The 15448-nt window shown below is 44.7% G+C and overlaps 1 protein-coding gene across 1 annotated transcript in view; it reads right to left on the bottom strand.

Annotated features, from left to right (window-relative positions):
• The window catches only part of NEK7 (NIMA related kinase 7), a 230903-nt gene that overhangs the window by 150954 nt on the left and 64501 nt on the right, over window positions 1–15448 (bottom strand). Inside the window, exon 2 of the mRNA XM_075322170.1 lies at window positions 9171–9253. Within this exon, the coding sequence (XP_075178285.1) occupies window positions 9171–9227 (57 nt within the window). The 5' untranslated portion in view covers window positions 9228–9253. The remainder of the gene's footprint in view (window positions 1–9170; window positions 9254–15448) is intronic.

Below are 15448 nucleotides of genomic sequence, written 5' to 3' on the forward strand. Positions count from 1 at the left end.
TCAGATTCACCAACACTAGCGTATACACTCACACTAGCGTATACAAGGCCAAGTGCACTGCTAAGCTATGTAGCAGTGTAGATCTGTGAATATTTTTCTCATGCTGATTTGGTAGCATGCTTTGAGTTTCCCCGATATTTGAATCACGTACTCCCATAAAAGTCTATGGGTGCACAGAAATCATCGGACTGCACTCCGATGTCATCCAAGTGAAGCCAGATTACTGCAAACACAGTCAATGGAGAAGATGGAGAAATTAATGTCTCCATCTCATCACCTGTGCGCCAATGCCTGCATGTGAGAGAATGAGATCACAGTGAATGACACTGATCACACGCGCAGCACATTCTGACCTGAGTGACACCTGTATAATGTGCCTGATGCTCACCCATGAGAGAATCATCGCTAGTGTGAGTGATCCCTTTAATGTGGAAATGCTGCTGTACTTTTCTAGCAACTGTGCAAATATTAAAAAAACTGTAAAACCACTGCATTTGAAAATCTTTAAAAGGACAGTGGGCATTAGATTTTCATTAAAAGCACATCTGCATTAATATTTCAAGCAAAGTTGAAAATTTTGCACATGAAAAAACAGCGTTATTTATTATGCATAGCTTATATAGCGCCATAATATTCCTCAGTGCTTTGGAGACATCATCATCATCAGCGCTGTGCCCATTGGGGCTCGAAATTTAAATTCTCCATCACTATTGTCTTCGGATTGTGGGGAGAAACGGGAGAACCTGAAGGAAACCCACACAAACACAGTGAGAATACGCAAACTCCTGGTTTTCTTTGAACCTAGGACGCCAGCACTGAAAGACTACAGTGCTAACCACTGTGCAACCGTGCTGTCCATTGTACAGTGCTAACTAACCACTGTGCAACCGTGCTGTCCATTGTACAGTGCTTATAACCACTGTGCAACCGTGCTGTCCATTGTACAGTGCTAAGTAACCACTGTGCAACCGTGCTGTCCATTGTACAGTGCTTATAACCACTGTGCAACCGTGCTGTCCATTGTACAGTGCTAAGTAACCACTGTGCAACCGTGCTGTCCATTGTACAGTGCTTATAACCACTGTGCAACCGTGCTGTCCATTGTACAGTGCTAAGTAACCACTGTGCAACCGTGCTGTCCATTGTACAGTGCTTATAACCACTGTGCAACCGTGCTGTCCATTGTACAGTGCTAACTAACCACTGTGCAACCGTGCTGCCCATTGTACAGTGCTTATAATCACTGTGCAACCGTGCTGTCCATTGTACAGTGCTAACTAACCACTGTGCAACCGTGCTGCCCATTGTACAGTGCTTATAACCACTGTGCAACCGTGCTGTCCATTGTACAGTGCTAACTAACCACTGTGCAACCGTGCTGTCCATTGTACAGCGCTTATAACCACTGTGCAACCGTGCTGTCCATTGTACAGTGCTAACAACCACTGTGCAACCGTGCTGTCCATTGTACAGTGCTAACCAACCACTGTGCAACCGTGCTGCCCATTGTACAGTGCTTATAACCACCGAGCCATCGTGCTGCCCAAGTATTAACATTATGTGAAAACTGGGAATATGGTGTAAGCAGAATTATGTTTGTTAATTTCTTAATTGAGTAGTCATGAAAAAGTGGCCTACCACACTATGACCATGGACAGGCTGCTATCAGCAATACATGATAGCTCATTCTAATTTGGTGCTCTATCAGAATAATCAGACAACTCCATCAAAAGATGTGTCTCATCCTGTAAATATTTCCATAGACCCAACGATTAAGTACACGGACAACTAAATATGGGTGCATGTAAAGGTATGGCCGATTATAGTGTTCCCTTAAACCAGACCTGGGCAAGGGGCAGCCCGCATCCAGCCCGCCTACTGTCTGTGATCGGCCCGCCCGTCTTGGCTCAGAGTTGGAGGCGTGGCCTGATCTACACTGATTAGCACTGGCGGACATATCGCCGGTGCAGCCGCACAGGGACCCGCAGGTTCAGGGGGCTCTTGCTCGCCGATCAGTAATGAGGGAAATCTGACCTGTTATCCAGAGCTCCAGGCTCCGGGGGGCCCTGGCCAGATTGCCCTCAAACGCTGCAGGAATCTCTCCTCTGTTACCTGCCCGTCACCTTTCTCTGTGACACACACGTGCACACTGATGTCAGTACGGTGCGCGCATGTGTCATTTCAAAAGTTCCCGCCTGGCAGAGAAGCGGAACCAGCCAGGGCCTGTACATAGAGAAGCAGCGGCGGGGGCCCCTACAAGAACAGCAGTGGCGCAGCCAGGGCCTGTACAAGAGAAGCAGCTCAGCGGGGGGCCCATACTGTGGTGCCTGAGGAGGGGACAATAAGGAGGGAGAGGCGAGTGGTGACTAATAACCTGAGGAGGGGACAATGGGGGAACTGGTGACTAATATTGGGGGTGTAGTGACACGTAGTATATGGGAATGTAGTGATGTAGTATATTACAAGTGTAGTATATGGGGGGTATAGTGATGTAGTATATGGAGATTTATTGATATACACACACACACACACACACACACACACACACACACACTGTCACCATAGAAAGGGGTGGGGGGGCAGGTATAATTTCTTGAACAGGGGTCCCAAGCTGTCAGTGTCCGCCCCTGTTGCTGAGAGCATGAGAGCAGGCGCTTGATTGTGGTGCTCCCGGCATTGGCTCCGTGCGGAGCTCAAAACAAACATAAGTAGAGCGGGTCTGGTATCTAGAGTCCGCGCAGAGAAAAGCTCGTAACTGGGAGTGGTACCAGAGTTACATCGGGTACAAGGCACTCCCTTCCCCGCTCCCTGCAGCAGTGTGCCGCCAATACAGGGCCTAAGCGTGCCCGCATGTCGGCGAGCGGGAGACGCTGCAGCTGGACCTCACATACCTGCTGTGTAGCAGTATCTGCCGGGATCCGTGACCTCAGACATTCAGAGATACCTTTTCCTAAGGCTCCTTTTGAAGTGGTTTTATGAGCATATAAGTATGTAGGTCGCATTCATTGTGGATACAGGGTGGTTATATACAAGTCGTACCCAGGTCTGATCATATGCCGATCTTTGAAAAACTTGCTAATGTGGGTCAGGATGTGATGACAGTTATTTTAAACACTGTAAAAGTGGACAATTTTCTAAAGTGAAAAATCACAAGATCATTAAAGTTCATCATCTCATCATTAAATAATTATGTTATTAGGTCCTCCATATTATCATTGAATCTTTGTATTGTTTAACTTACTGTTTGTTTATGAAGGGATAGTATATATACTATATACAATATTGGGTAGAACTGAGGTAATTATATTAGTCCGGCCCAATTTCCCATGCAGTCCCATGGGAAAATTAGTTGCCCACCCCTGCCTTAGACTGTGAGCCCTCAGGGCCAGGGTCTTCTCTTCTCCTGTACCAGTATGTTCATGATCATTGCACTTGTTTTATTAATTATGGAAACCCCTTTTCACATGTAAAGTGCCAAGGAATAATAATAATAATAATAATAATAATAAATAATAATATGAATCTTTCCAGAACAGCATACATTTGAAAAGAAAAAAGACCTGCATGTCAGAAGATGAAACTAAAAAATACGATGTGGTATTATACTGCATAATTCTAAAATATTGTATCCAGTTTTATCCATATACAATATTTTGCAGCACCAGGCATCTTATTTAACCCTTTAGTGACGGAGCTAATTTTCACCTTAATGACCAGACCAAATTTTGCAATTCTGACCAGTGTCACTTCATGAGGTTATAACTCTGGAACGCTTCAACGGATCCCGGTGATTCTGAGATTGTTTTTTCGTCACATATTGGACTTCATGTTAGTACCAAATTTAGGACAATATTTTTTGTGTTTATTTATGAAAAAAATTGAATATTGGCAAAAATTTTGAAAATTTAGCAATTTTCAACTTTTGAATTTTTATACCGTTAAACCAGAGATTTCTGTGACACAAAATAGTTAATAAATAACATTTCCCACATGTCTACTTTACATCAGCACAATTTTGGAAACAAAATTTTTTTTTGTTAGGAAGTTAGAGGGGTTCAAAGTTTATCAGCAATTTCTCATTTTTACATCAAAATTTACAAAACCAGTTTTTTAGGGACCACATCACATTTGAAGTGACTTCAATAGGCCTAGATGACAGAAAATACCCAAAAGTGACACCATTCTAAAAACTGCACCCCCCAAAGTACTCAAAACCACATTCAAGAAGTTTATTAACCCTTCAGGTGCTTCACATGAACAAAAGCAATGTGGAATGAAAAAAAGCAAAAATTAAATTTTACCTAAAAATGTTGCTCTAACCCAAATTTATTCACTTTTAGAAGAAATAACACAACAAAATGGACCTCAAAACTTGTTCCCCACTTTCTTATGAGCGCGCCGATACCCCACATGTGGTCAGAAACCTCTGTTTGGACAAATGGGAGGGCTCGGAACAGAAGGAGCAATATTTGAATTTTGGAAAGCAAATTTGGCTGAAATAGATTGCGGGCACCATGTTGCATTTACAGGTCCGCTAAGGTACCTAAACAGAAGAAATCCCTCACAAGTGACACCATTTTGGAAACTAGACCCCTCAAGGCTTCTATCTAGGGGTATAGTGAGCATTTTAGATCCACAGGTACTTCACAGATTTTGTTAACGTTACGTTGTCATATTGAAAATTTTAATAATTTTCTCAAAAATGTTGCTTTAGCATCAATTTTCTCACTTTTTCAAGAGGTAATTCCAAAAATTTGACCTCAAGGTTTGTTAACCACTTTTTTATGAGCGCGGTGATACCTCACATGTGGTCTGAAACCTTTGTTTGGACAAATGGGAGGGCTTGGAACGAAAGGAGCAATATTTGAATTTTAGAAAGGAAATTTGGCTGAAAAAGATTGCGGGCACCATGTCGCATTTGGAGGTCCCCTAAGGTACCTAAACAGCAGAAACCCCGCACAAGTGGCCCCATTTTGGAAACTAGGCCCCTCAAGGAATTTATCTAGATGTTTAGTGAGTACCCTGAACCCCCAGGTGCTTCACAGAATTTTATAACGTTGAGCCATGAAAAAAAAAAAATAAAATTTTACCACAAAATTGTTATTTCAACCAGGTAGCTTTTTTTTTTACAAGAGTAAAAGGAAAAAATTCAGCATAACATTTATTGTGCAATTTCTCCTGAGTTTGGCGATACCTTATATGTGGTGGAAATCAACTGTTTGGGCGCATGGCAGGGCTCGGAAGGGAAGGAGTGCCATTTGACTGCAAAATTGGCTGGAATCAATAGCGGACGCCAGGTTGCATTTGGAGAGCCCCTGAGGTGCCTAAACAGTGGCGGTCCCCCACAAGTGACTTCATTCTGGAAACAAGACACCTCAAGGCTTTTATCAAGGTGTATAGTGAGCAGTTTGAATCCACGAGTACTTCACAGAATTTGATAAGCTTAGGTTGCCATATTGAAAATTTTCATTTTTTTCACAAAACTGTTGCTTTAGCATCAAATTTCTCACTTTTTCAAGAGACAACAACAAACCGTGGACCCCACAGGTTGTTATCCAATGTCTTATGAGCACAGGGATACCCCACATGTGGCCAAAAACCTCTGTTTGGATAAATGGGAGGGCTTGGAATGGAGGGAGCACCATTTGAATTCTGGAAAAGTTGAAATAAATTGCGCGCACCATGTCACATTAGCAGGGCCCCTTGGGTACCTATACATCAGAAAACCCCCACAAGTGACCCCATTTTGGAAACTGGATTTTATTCAGGAGTATAGTAAGCATTTTGAATCCACAGGTACTTCACAAAAATGTTGCTGTAGCAACAAATGTCTCACTGTTAGGCTCTGTGGCCATGATCCAGCGACACGGCATCTAGTACACAATGTCAGCCTCCTGCAGAGATGTGAGTGTTGTCCACGGGAGAACGCAGCTGCCCAAGCCCACGATTTGGGTTCAGGCCGCTGTGGAGCTCTATGCTACCTGCAGAGAACACTCATCTCCGCAGCATAAATTGACATGCTGAGGCTCGGGAAGCTGCGCCACAGGTCGGTTTATGCTGCGGAGAAAAGAAGCACATTGGGCATGGGATTTCTAAAAATCCTTCCACTGTGCTTCTACTGCACAACGCAGCGTCATGGACACAGGGAAAACACTCTGCGCCCAAAACGCTGCAAACCCTGATTGTGGGCACACAGCGTAAAATGCTACAATGGATGAATGGATAGATGTCAAACAAATATAACGTCCCATTCCCCTGCATATTCTAAGCTGGCGCCCTTTAGTGCCTTTCATGTGGCACTAAAGGGTGCCTAGCCTTGTATTTAGCCCCCCAAAAAATTAATAATTAAAATAAATGACGTGGGGTCCCCCCTATTTTTGATAGCCAGCTAGGGTAAAGCAGACAGCTGTAGCCTGCAAACCACAGCTGACAGCTTCACCTTGTCTGGTGATCAATTTGGAGGGCTCCCCAGGCGTTTTTTTAAAAAAAAAACAAAACGTGGGGTCCCCCCCAAATTAGATCACCAGCCAAGGTGAAGCGGACAGCTGGGGTCTGGTATTCTCAGGGTGGGAAGAGCCATGGTTATTGGACTCTTCCCAGCCTAAAAATAGCAGGCCGCAGCCGCCCCAGAAGTGGCGCATCCATTAGATGCGCCAATCCTGGCGCTTCGCCCCAGCTCATCCCGCGCCCTGGTGCGGTGGCAGACGGGGTAATATATGGGGTTGATACCAGCTGTAATGTCACCTGGCATCAAGCCCTGGGGTTAGTGATGTCACGGCATCTGAACAGATACCCGACATCACTAACCCAGTCAGTAATAGAAAAAAAAAAGACAAAAAAAAAATTTATTTGAAAAAACACTCCCCGAAACATTCCTCTTTTACCAATTTATTGAAAATAAAGAAATTTCGGTCGCTGTAATCCATTTTGGAGGTCCCTCGGCGACTCTGGACCTTCTAGAATATGGGGGGCACGTTCAGGGAACGTATCCCCCATTTTCTGGAAGAGCAAGCTCTCCATGAGCAGTGTGGGTGCAGTAATCTGAGAATACTGCACTCACTCTGCCCCGGTCCAACCTAGGGCAGAGTGACCTGCAGTAAGCTCATTCCAGAATATGAGGGGCACGCTCACAGAACGTACCCCCCATTTTCTGGAACAGCAGCCTCTCCATGTGAGGAGTGTGGCTGCAGATCACTGCACTCACCCTCCCCCGGTCCACAGTGGAGCCTGTGCATCAGCGACGTCAGCAGGATCCCTGCTTGCAGGGATCCAGCTGACAGCCGCTGTCTGCGCATGCGCAGACCGGTAACGTATAACCGGGGGCTTGGGGGGGGGGGGGTGACGGGGGGTGACCTAGTGGGACCTGGGGACACCTTTCTGCCGCATGTGACGTGTCACATGCGGCAGAAAGAGCAGAATGAAGGCGGCCGCGCGCTGTGCGCCGCCATCTTCCACGCTCCGGAGGGGGGAGGGGGGAGGCGGCTCTGGAGACCGGAGGGGGCTCCGGGGACCAGAGATCTCCGGTGGACCGGAGGAGGGGTCAGGGGGAGGACATTTCCCTCCGATCTGAAATGTTTGATCATTTCAGATCGGAGGGAAATGACTGCAGAGCCGGCGGCGGCTGCAGTTTTCTGTGCGCTTCGGCGCCATTTTGGATGTCCGGTGGGGGTAGGGGTGGGGGTGGGGGGACTCTCCGGTACCGGGGGCTTTGGGGGCACTAGGGGGTTAGATTTCTTTATCATCTGACATGTTTGATCATGTCAGATGAAAAAGAAATCAGTTTTACCGGCCATTTCTTTTTTTTTCATGTGTTCGTCGGTATACGGTGTATACCGGCGATCACATGGTCGGGGTCCAAAAAAAACACCCCGATTCATAATCTGGGGGGTCTCAGCTACCCCCGGTAGCTGAAACCCCCGAGATTTTCGGTCGCTGGGGGGCGCTACAGGGTTTTTTCGGGCCGCCGCTTTAAAGCGGCGGAACAGAATAAGTACCCTGTTTTGCCGCCGCTTTAAGTCGTACGGCCGTCGTTATGAGGTTAATGTCTTTATAAAATGAAAAATAATAGTAAAAAGAGGACTAAATATCCTCCACAATTTAGAATACTCACAGCAGGATAAAGCAGTGGTGAACTGCCCAGGCAAAAAAAAAAAAAAAAAAAACTAATGCACCATCAGAGTGCAGCCAAACCCCCAACAGATGGAGACATCACAGGTGCAAAAGGAGCAAATCACTCACACAACTCCAGAATATGGAGGGGGTGATCGCTGGATGGTAAAATTGCACACTAGTGGCTTGCATAGGGCTCAATAGTAACCCAGTCAGCAGCCTATTACATGCCCATACTATTCGATCAGGCAGGCTGCCCGGTACTAGTGTGCACCATTTAGGGACGGGGTCTCCATTATGCAAGTCCAAACATTAAGGGGCCTGGCTGCACCCCGAATAAAATGTAATACTTATAACATGCAAGAAAAACTAAATCATAGAACTTAAAAGGAAACCGTCATGAGGATTTTACACCTCACACTATGGGCATGTGTGTACAGGCGATTTCAGAGATCACATCCACACCTTGATTACAGAAATCCATTCATCAGTTTCTAAGAGTTCCAATGTTAAAATCGTAGGCATATAAGCTGCAAGTGCTTCTGGGTGGGACACTGCATTTGTCACTCTCCTTCCTTCTTCACTCTCCGCCTGCCTCCTGAGTCTGACTGACCGGTTAGGGGAGGCAAGTCACTGACAGAGGAAAAACACATGAGGCAGGCAGAAAATGGGGCGGGGAGGGCAGGGGAAGCACAGGCAATATAGAAAGAAGGGCAGGAGAAAGTGCAACGATCTATCCTGAAGCACTTGCAGCTCAAGCACTTGCTGCAGCTCAAGCACTGAGAAGTCCTGAGTTAAAATTGTATACAAATGAGCACTTGCAGCTCAAGCACTTGCAGCTCATTTGCATACAATTTTAACTCAGGACTTCTCAGAAATTAAATGCAGATTTCTATAATCCAAGTGTGTATTGTAAACAGCATGAAGGTGCTTGTAGATACAGGTCATTAGTTTATAATGTAAAATCTTCAACATCGGTTTGCTTTAATAGCTTTCTTGTATATGGAGCTATAGTGGCATGCATGCAAGCTAACTGTGCTTAATGCTCAAACAATTCATACCTGTGGCTGAAACGGAGGGACAGGTGGTCCCTGCATGGCCGGACACTGCTCCTCCATTCTGTTCACACAGCCACCTCACAGCTCTGCAAGGACACATAATAATTAGTATGTGATGATAGCAGGACGGGAACGTTACACATGTAGACACCATTCATACATCCTTGTTTGTAGCCAGTTAAAGCAGAACCACAAAAATGAAATAAAAGTATAGAGCTATTAAAGATGAGGTACACTACTCTGCAATAGTGGCCACATCTCTGTAAACCTGATGGAGAAGGCATTTTCTAAATACCTTGTTCAGCCAATTCTGCCTCTGAGCAGCGCTATTGCGGTCCGCTTATCACCATCACATGACCCCGGACTCCGTGACCTCTGGGAACTGGTGATGTCAGGTTAACCTCCAGTTGACCTGACATCACAGAGCTCGGCCCCAGTCTCCCAGAGTGACTGATGACCTGTGAAAAGCCACCCACAGCAAAGTGTCACAGCGCAGCATGTTGTGCTCACTGCAGAGCACCACAAGCAGGAGTGATGCTGGGCTGTGAAGAGCGATGAAACGTCGCCCACAGCCCAGCCACTCAGGAAGTTGACCTGACATCACCAAAACTCAGAGGTTACGGAGCCCGGGGGGAGGGGGGTCACTTCATGGAGATGAGCGCACCGCAATAGCACCACTCTCAGGCAATTGGCTGAATAAGGTATTTAGAAAAAGCCTTCCCTATCAGTTTTACAGAGATGTGGTTACTATTGCAGAATAGTAGAAAAACAAAGACCAAGTACAGCGAACCTCATAATCATGGTAGTGTACATGAACCCCATAGAATACATACAAAAACTTGTGAACAAGGGGGGGGTATTTTTCATGTTTTTTTGGAGTAAGAATTACTGTACCACAATTGTGAAAAAAGTATACAGTTTTTATTATTACAAAAAAATACAAGATACTGGAAATCACATGTGATTGCAGTTAGTGATTAGACATACATAGTTAAAATCCAATTAAATGAGACAGAGAAAAGAAGGTCACAGGGAGGAAGACCGGCTACCCCTTAATTTCTGTGCGGGGAACAGGATAGTTAGATTAATTCCAGATGGCCATATAAATAACCAGAGAAACATAGGTATATCCCCTAAGATAGTAGAGTAATGGAGTGCTTATACATGAAAAGTAACCAACAGGATAAGACCGGGTCCACATGTGAGGCTGACAGACTCCCCTCCTTGGGTGCTATACATACCACAGGTAGGTCCTTCAAGTGCCAATCTCCACCATTGTATGAATTTTTTTTTTATTATTATTTTTTTATATTATGCCATGTACTCGCTGGTGGTGTTATATACTATTGTGTTCAGGCCCTGATTTGGACCTTATCCTGTTGGTTACTTTTCATGTATAAGCACTCCATTACTCTACTATCTTAGGGGATATACCTATGTTTCTCTGGTTATTTATATGGTCATCTGGAATTAATCTAACTATCCTATTCCCCCGCACAGAAATTAAGGGGTAGCCTGTCTTCCTCCCTGTGACCTTCTTTTCTCTGTCTCATTTAATTGGATTTTAACTACCGTGTTTTTCCAAAAATAAGACACAGTCTTATATATTTTTTGCCCCCCAAAAAAGCACTAGGGCTTATTTTTGGAAGAGGTCTTATTCTTAGAGAAACACGGTTGGGGGTAAGTTTACCCCCCAAAAAAGCAGATCCCCCCCACTTCCCAGGAGACTCATACTCACCAGTCCAGGACGTCTGCGTGGTTCCCAGGTCCTCCTGTGATCTCCGGTCGGTGCTGCACGCTGTCCTACCCTGCTGCTGGCTGGCACACACAGAAGATCCCAGACACACACAGCAGCACACACACACACACACACACACACACACACACACACACACACACACACAAGATCGATATACACAGCCGATCGCAGATACACACATCCGATCGCAGGCACACACAGCTGATCACAGATACACACATCCTATCACAGGCACACACAGCCGATCACAGATACACACATCTCATCACAGGCACACACAGCCGACTGCAGACACACACATCCGAACGCAGACACACAGCTGATCGCAGAAAAACACAGCCGACTGCAGACACACACACAGCCGATTGCAGACACACACACACACACACATCACATCCAGCACTTACGGCAGCAGGGAATGAGAGCAAGTCACGTGTGCGGCCGCATGTCCTGTTCGTCGCGCTGCACCGCACTGCCTCTCAGGATTCTCCCGGCGAGAAGAGATCGGTGTCACTGGATGAGATGAGTGTGAGAGTATGCGATCCGATGTGTGTGCGATCCGGTGTGTGTGTGTGTGTGTGTGTGTGTGAGCTGATGAGTGCGGGTGTGCGATTACTGCAGGTCCTGCTGCTCGGCGTCTGGTGAGTATGATTGCCGGGTGCCGCTGTGTATAATGAAGTGTCCTGCAGTATCTGTAACTTTTTTAGCTGCACGGACACTTCATTATTGATCCGTGACTACGGCTTATTTTCGGGGGAGGGCTTATATTTAAGCCTTTCTCCGAAAATGCTGAATATCCCTGCTAGGGCTTATTTTTGGGGAGGTCTTATTTTTGGAAAAACACGGTATGTATGTCTAATCACTAACTGCAATCACATGTGATTTCCAGTATTTTGTATTTTTTGTAATAATAAAAACTGTATACTTTTTTCACAATTGTAGTGCAGTAATTCTTTCTCCAAAAAAACATGAAAAATACCACCCTTGTTCACAAGTTTTTGTATTGCAGAATAGTGTACCACCCCTTAACATAGGCCCTTCAGCACCAATCAAAATACATACATTTGGTGCATTTTGGATTGTTTAAAAGTAAAAAAAAAAATCAAATCCACACTTATCAGGTATATGTTTGCGCCAATTTCAGACTTTCAGCTTACCTGGATTTTCACATGTCGTATATTTATGGCAAATCTACAAGTAATATTTCACAAACGTCAGATGTCTGTCTCACCTCTCCAGACCAGCCTCTGAAGCACGGGCCCACAGCGCACCTCTGGAATAGAGATGTGGACACACATATACGGCTCTACTCATGTTCTCAAAAATGCTGAGCAAGTGTGCATCGTGTGGATGTGCCACAAATATACGACATGTGATTACTGTGGGTAAGCCACATTTTTTTCTCAACTTTTCACAATTTGTGCATTTTGCAAATTTTGAGGCTTTGTTTACATAAATAAAAAAATATACACCAAGAAACCTGAGCCAATGGATAGTGGCAACATGTTTGGCTCGAAATAGGAGCAAAGCTTTATGTTCCAGTAGACGAAATACTGCATATTATTTTAAAACGAGCTGTTAGGCTATGTGTCCACGGTAGAATGTACCTGCGGATTTTTCTGCATGAAAATCCGCGACTTTCGCGGCAAATCAGCACCTTTTTTACCGCGGATTTTTTGTTTTTTCCCCCCATTCTATACCCAAAATCCGCACCAATAATTGACATGCTGCAGATTTTTCCGGATCAAAATCCGCGGCAAATCCGCCGCGGAAAAATCCGCAGCATGGACACAGCATTTCCAAAATGCCATTGAAATGGCTTGGAAGTGCCGCTGCTGCAGATTTTCGGAAAATCCGCGGTAAATCCGCGGCAAAATCCGCGCAAAATCCGCAGCGTGGGCACATAGCCTTATTCTTTTACAAGCACCTCTCCAGCATTTTTTTATTATTTTTATCACAGCCCTGGATTGGAGCTTTAAATCTAAGTCCTCTACCACCTGTCTTATACTCACCCTCCAGCGTCATCATTTTTTTCCAAGCATCGCTCACCCGATTTGTGACCTGTCGGCAGCTCCAGTGTTTTGTGGAGTGCGCCGGAGGTCACAACTCAATACTAGTCTATGGGGGCCTCATTCTGGCTCTCTCAGACTTGCATTGAGCACTTGTGACACAACTCCCGACAAGTCAGAACTTACGGTCACAAGAGGACGTCGCTGGATCGGAGTGATGCTTAAAGATGAAAATGCTGGAGGGTGACTATAAGACTGAGAACAGAGGAGTTAGATTTAAAGCACCACTTAGTGTTGAAAGTAACAGAAACCAAAATCCATGTTGTACATTGACATTGTGTCAGCAGGGAGTGCTTGTTGCTAGGGTTATAGGACAATGGAGAAAGCATGTAGAGTTTCCTGGACGTCTACACTGCAGGTACTGTCTGCTGGTGACAAAGGTGTAGAGAAGCCCATATGTGAGTGCTGGGACTTCTGCGTGACCGCTGACGTATCACTTATTCTACATGCCCTATACATATTCTATTAGTCCTTAATGTATGGACTAGAATAAAGAAAAACTCTTCATATGCGATTCACTATATTCCTCCTTTAGGTTAAAATATTATTCACCCAATCTTCACAAAATGCTAATGTGTGTAATCGTATATATATATATCAACCTTCTAACTAGAGATGGGCAAACCCACAGATGTTCGGATTTGGCTGGTGTGGCCGGACTTAGAAAAGAAAAAAAAAAATAATGTTCAGGACCAGACAACTTAAACTTGAGCCCATACCCTGAACCCCATATAAGTCTATGAGGACCCGAACTTAAGTGCTATAAAATGGTGGTAGTAAGGGATAAGGTGGCTGCAAAGGAATCAAAATGGGGATTAAAGCAGGACAATTATACTTGCCGACATACTGGGTCTGCTCATTAAATCGTATGAATATTCACTGCTTTCCGTGCCCACACTCTTTGTGTCTGTGAATGGTTGCCCTCACACTAGCTGTCTGGGTCTGTGAAGTGGAGTGTAAAAATAAATAATTGGAAAAAATGGTGTAGGGTCCACCGTAATTTGACATCCAGCGCAGATAAAGCAGACAGCTTGAAGGCTGGTATTATCAGGCTGGTGACGCCCATCGTTATTGGGCCCTCCCCAGTCTAAAAACTAGCAGCCTGCATTCACCCCAGAATTGGCGCATCCATTGGATGCGCGAATCCTGGCTCTTGCCTGGTTCATCTCAATTGTGCTGGAGCAGTGGCAGTTAGCTGTCATTGACCCCTTATATTACCCTATGATTTGACAAATATTACAGCTGCAACGAAGCCCTGGGTTAGTAATGGCTATGGGGCCTATGAACCCCATTACTAATCGTGTTAGTAAAAACATAGAAAAATCCTTTTATTTAAAAAAATTAAAAAAAAAAAAAAAAACAACACACCCTCTTTCTCCAATTTCTTAACCCCCAAAACACCCCTGCAGGTCCAACGTAATCCATACAATGACGTCTCACGATGATCCTGTCTTTGCTACACCCTGATGTACAACTGCGTGGTTGTATTATAAAACATGACCAATCACTGTGGTGTTCGGAACACACTGACGGAGCCGCAGCTGTGAAAGCAGTGATGTCTAAGTTCACCTGAGGACACAGCGGGTGGTTCCCACTGTGAAAATTTGTTGCCAAAAGAATTCTGGTCTAAGAGCAGCAAAAATAAGGGCAGAAAGTGATTTCCTCAATGTCACTTACTGGGCTTCTTAGCTGTTATAAAGCAACACAATTTATGGTATTTACTGCAGCTCTGTGCTAGGCCTCTCAATGATCAGATCCTACTTTGTAGTTTGCTATATTCATGAGCTCTAGTTATCTCCACCACTGATTGGCAGCTTTCTGCCTATGCACAGTGTGGCCATAAATTTGTCAATCAGTGGTTCAGACAGGATAAGATCGTTTTGATATTGAGCACTATTGCACCAGAAGAAAAATGCTTGGCGTATTGTTTGTACCTGGGATAAATCTTTTTAATTTAATTAGGCAGTGATAACAATTGTGGAAATATATTTAAATCCAAAAAAAGTCTATAATACGTGTGTGTGGTCACTGTTTCTCTCATACAACATCAAGCAGGAGTGGTTTTCTGTGCCAAGGATCAAGAGCTGAATTATATGGTTAGCTGCTTTGCTGCTACTACCTTTTCAGATTTGGTAGCCTAAAGCCCACTTTACACGTTGCAATTAGTTGTACAATCGCATTTGCGATGTGACACGCCCAGGTTGCATACGGGATCTTATGAGATTGCACGTAGGTCGTTCATTTGCTGTCACACGTGCGTTAGTAGTCTATGTTAAATTGGTCAATTTTGTGTGCGATCCTTTAGATCATGTGTTCTGTGACGTATGCATTGGGCACCTTTTTTTTTTTTTTTTTATTTATTGACTTGCCAAGCGTGTGTAATGTGTAGGGATGCGTTTTTACTATGTCATCTGCCATTCAGCTCTGCTACATGGCCGCTGACAGCAGACACA

The sequence above is a fragment of the Anomaloglossus baeobatrachus genome, chromosome 8 (assembly GCF_048569485.1).
Source record: "Anomaloglossus baeobatrachus isolate aAnoBae1 chromosome 8, aAnoBae1.hap1, whole genome shotgun sequence".
Taxonomy (NCBI): Eukaryota; Metazoa; Chordata; class Amphibia; order Anura; family Aromobatidae; genus Anomaloglossus; species Anomaloglossus baeobatrachus.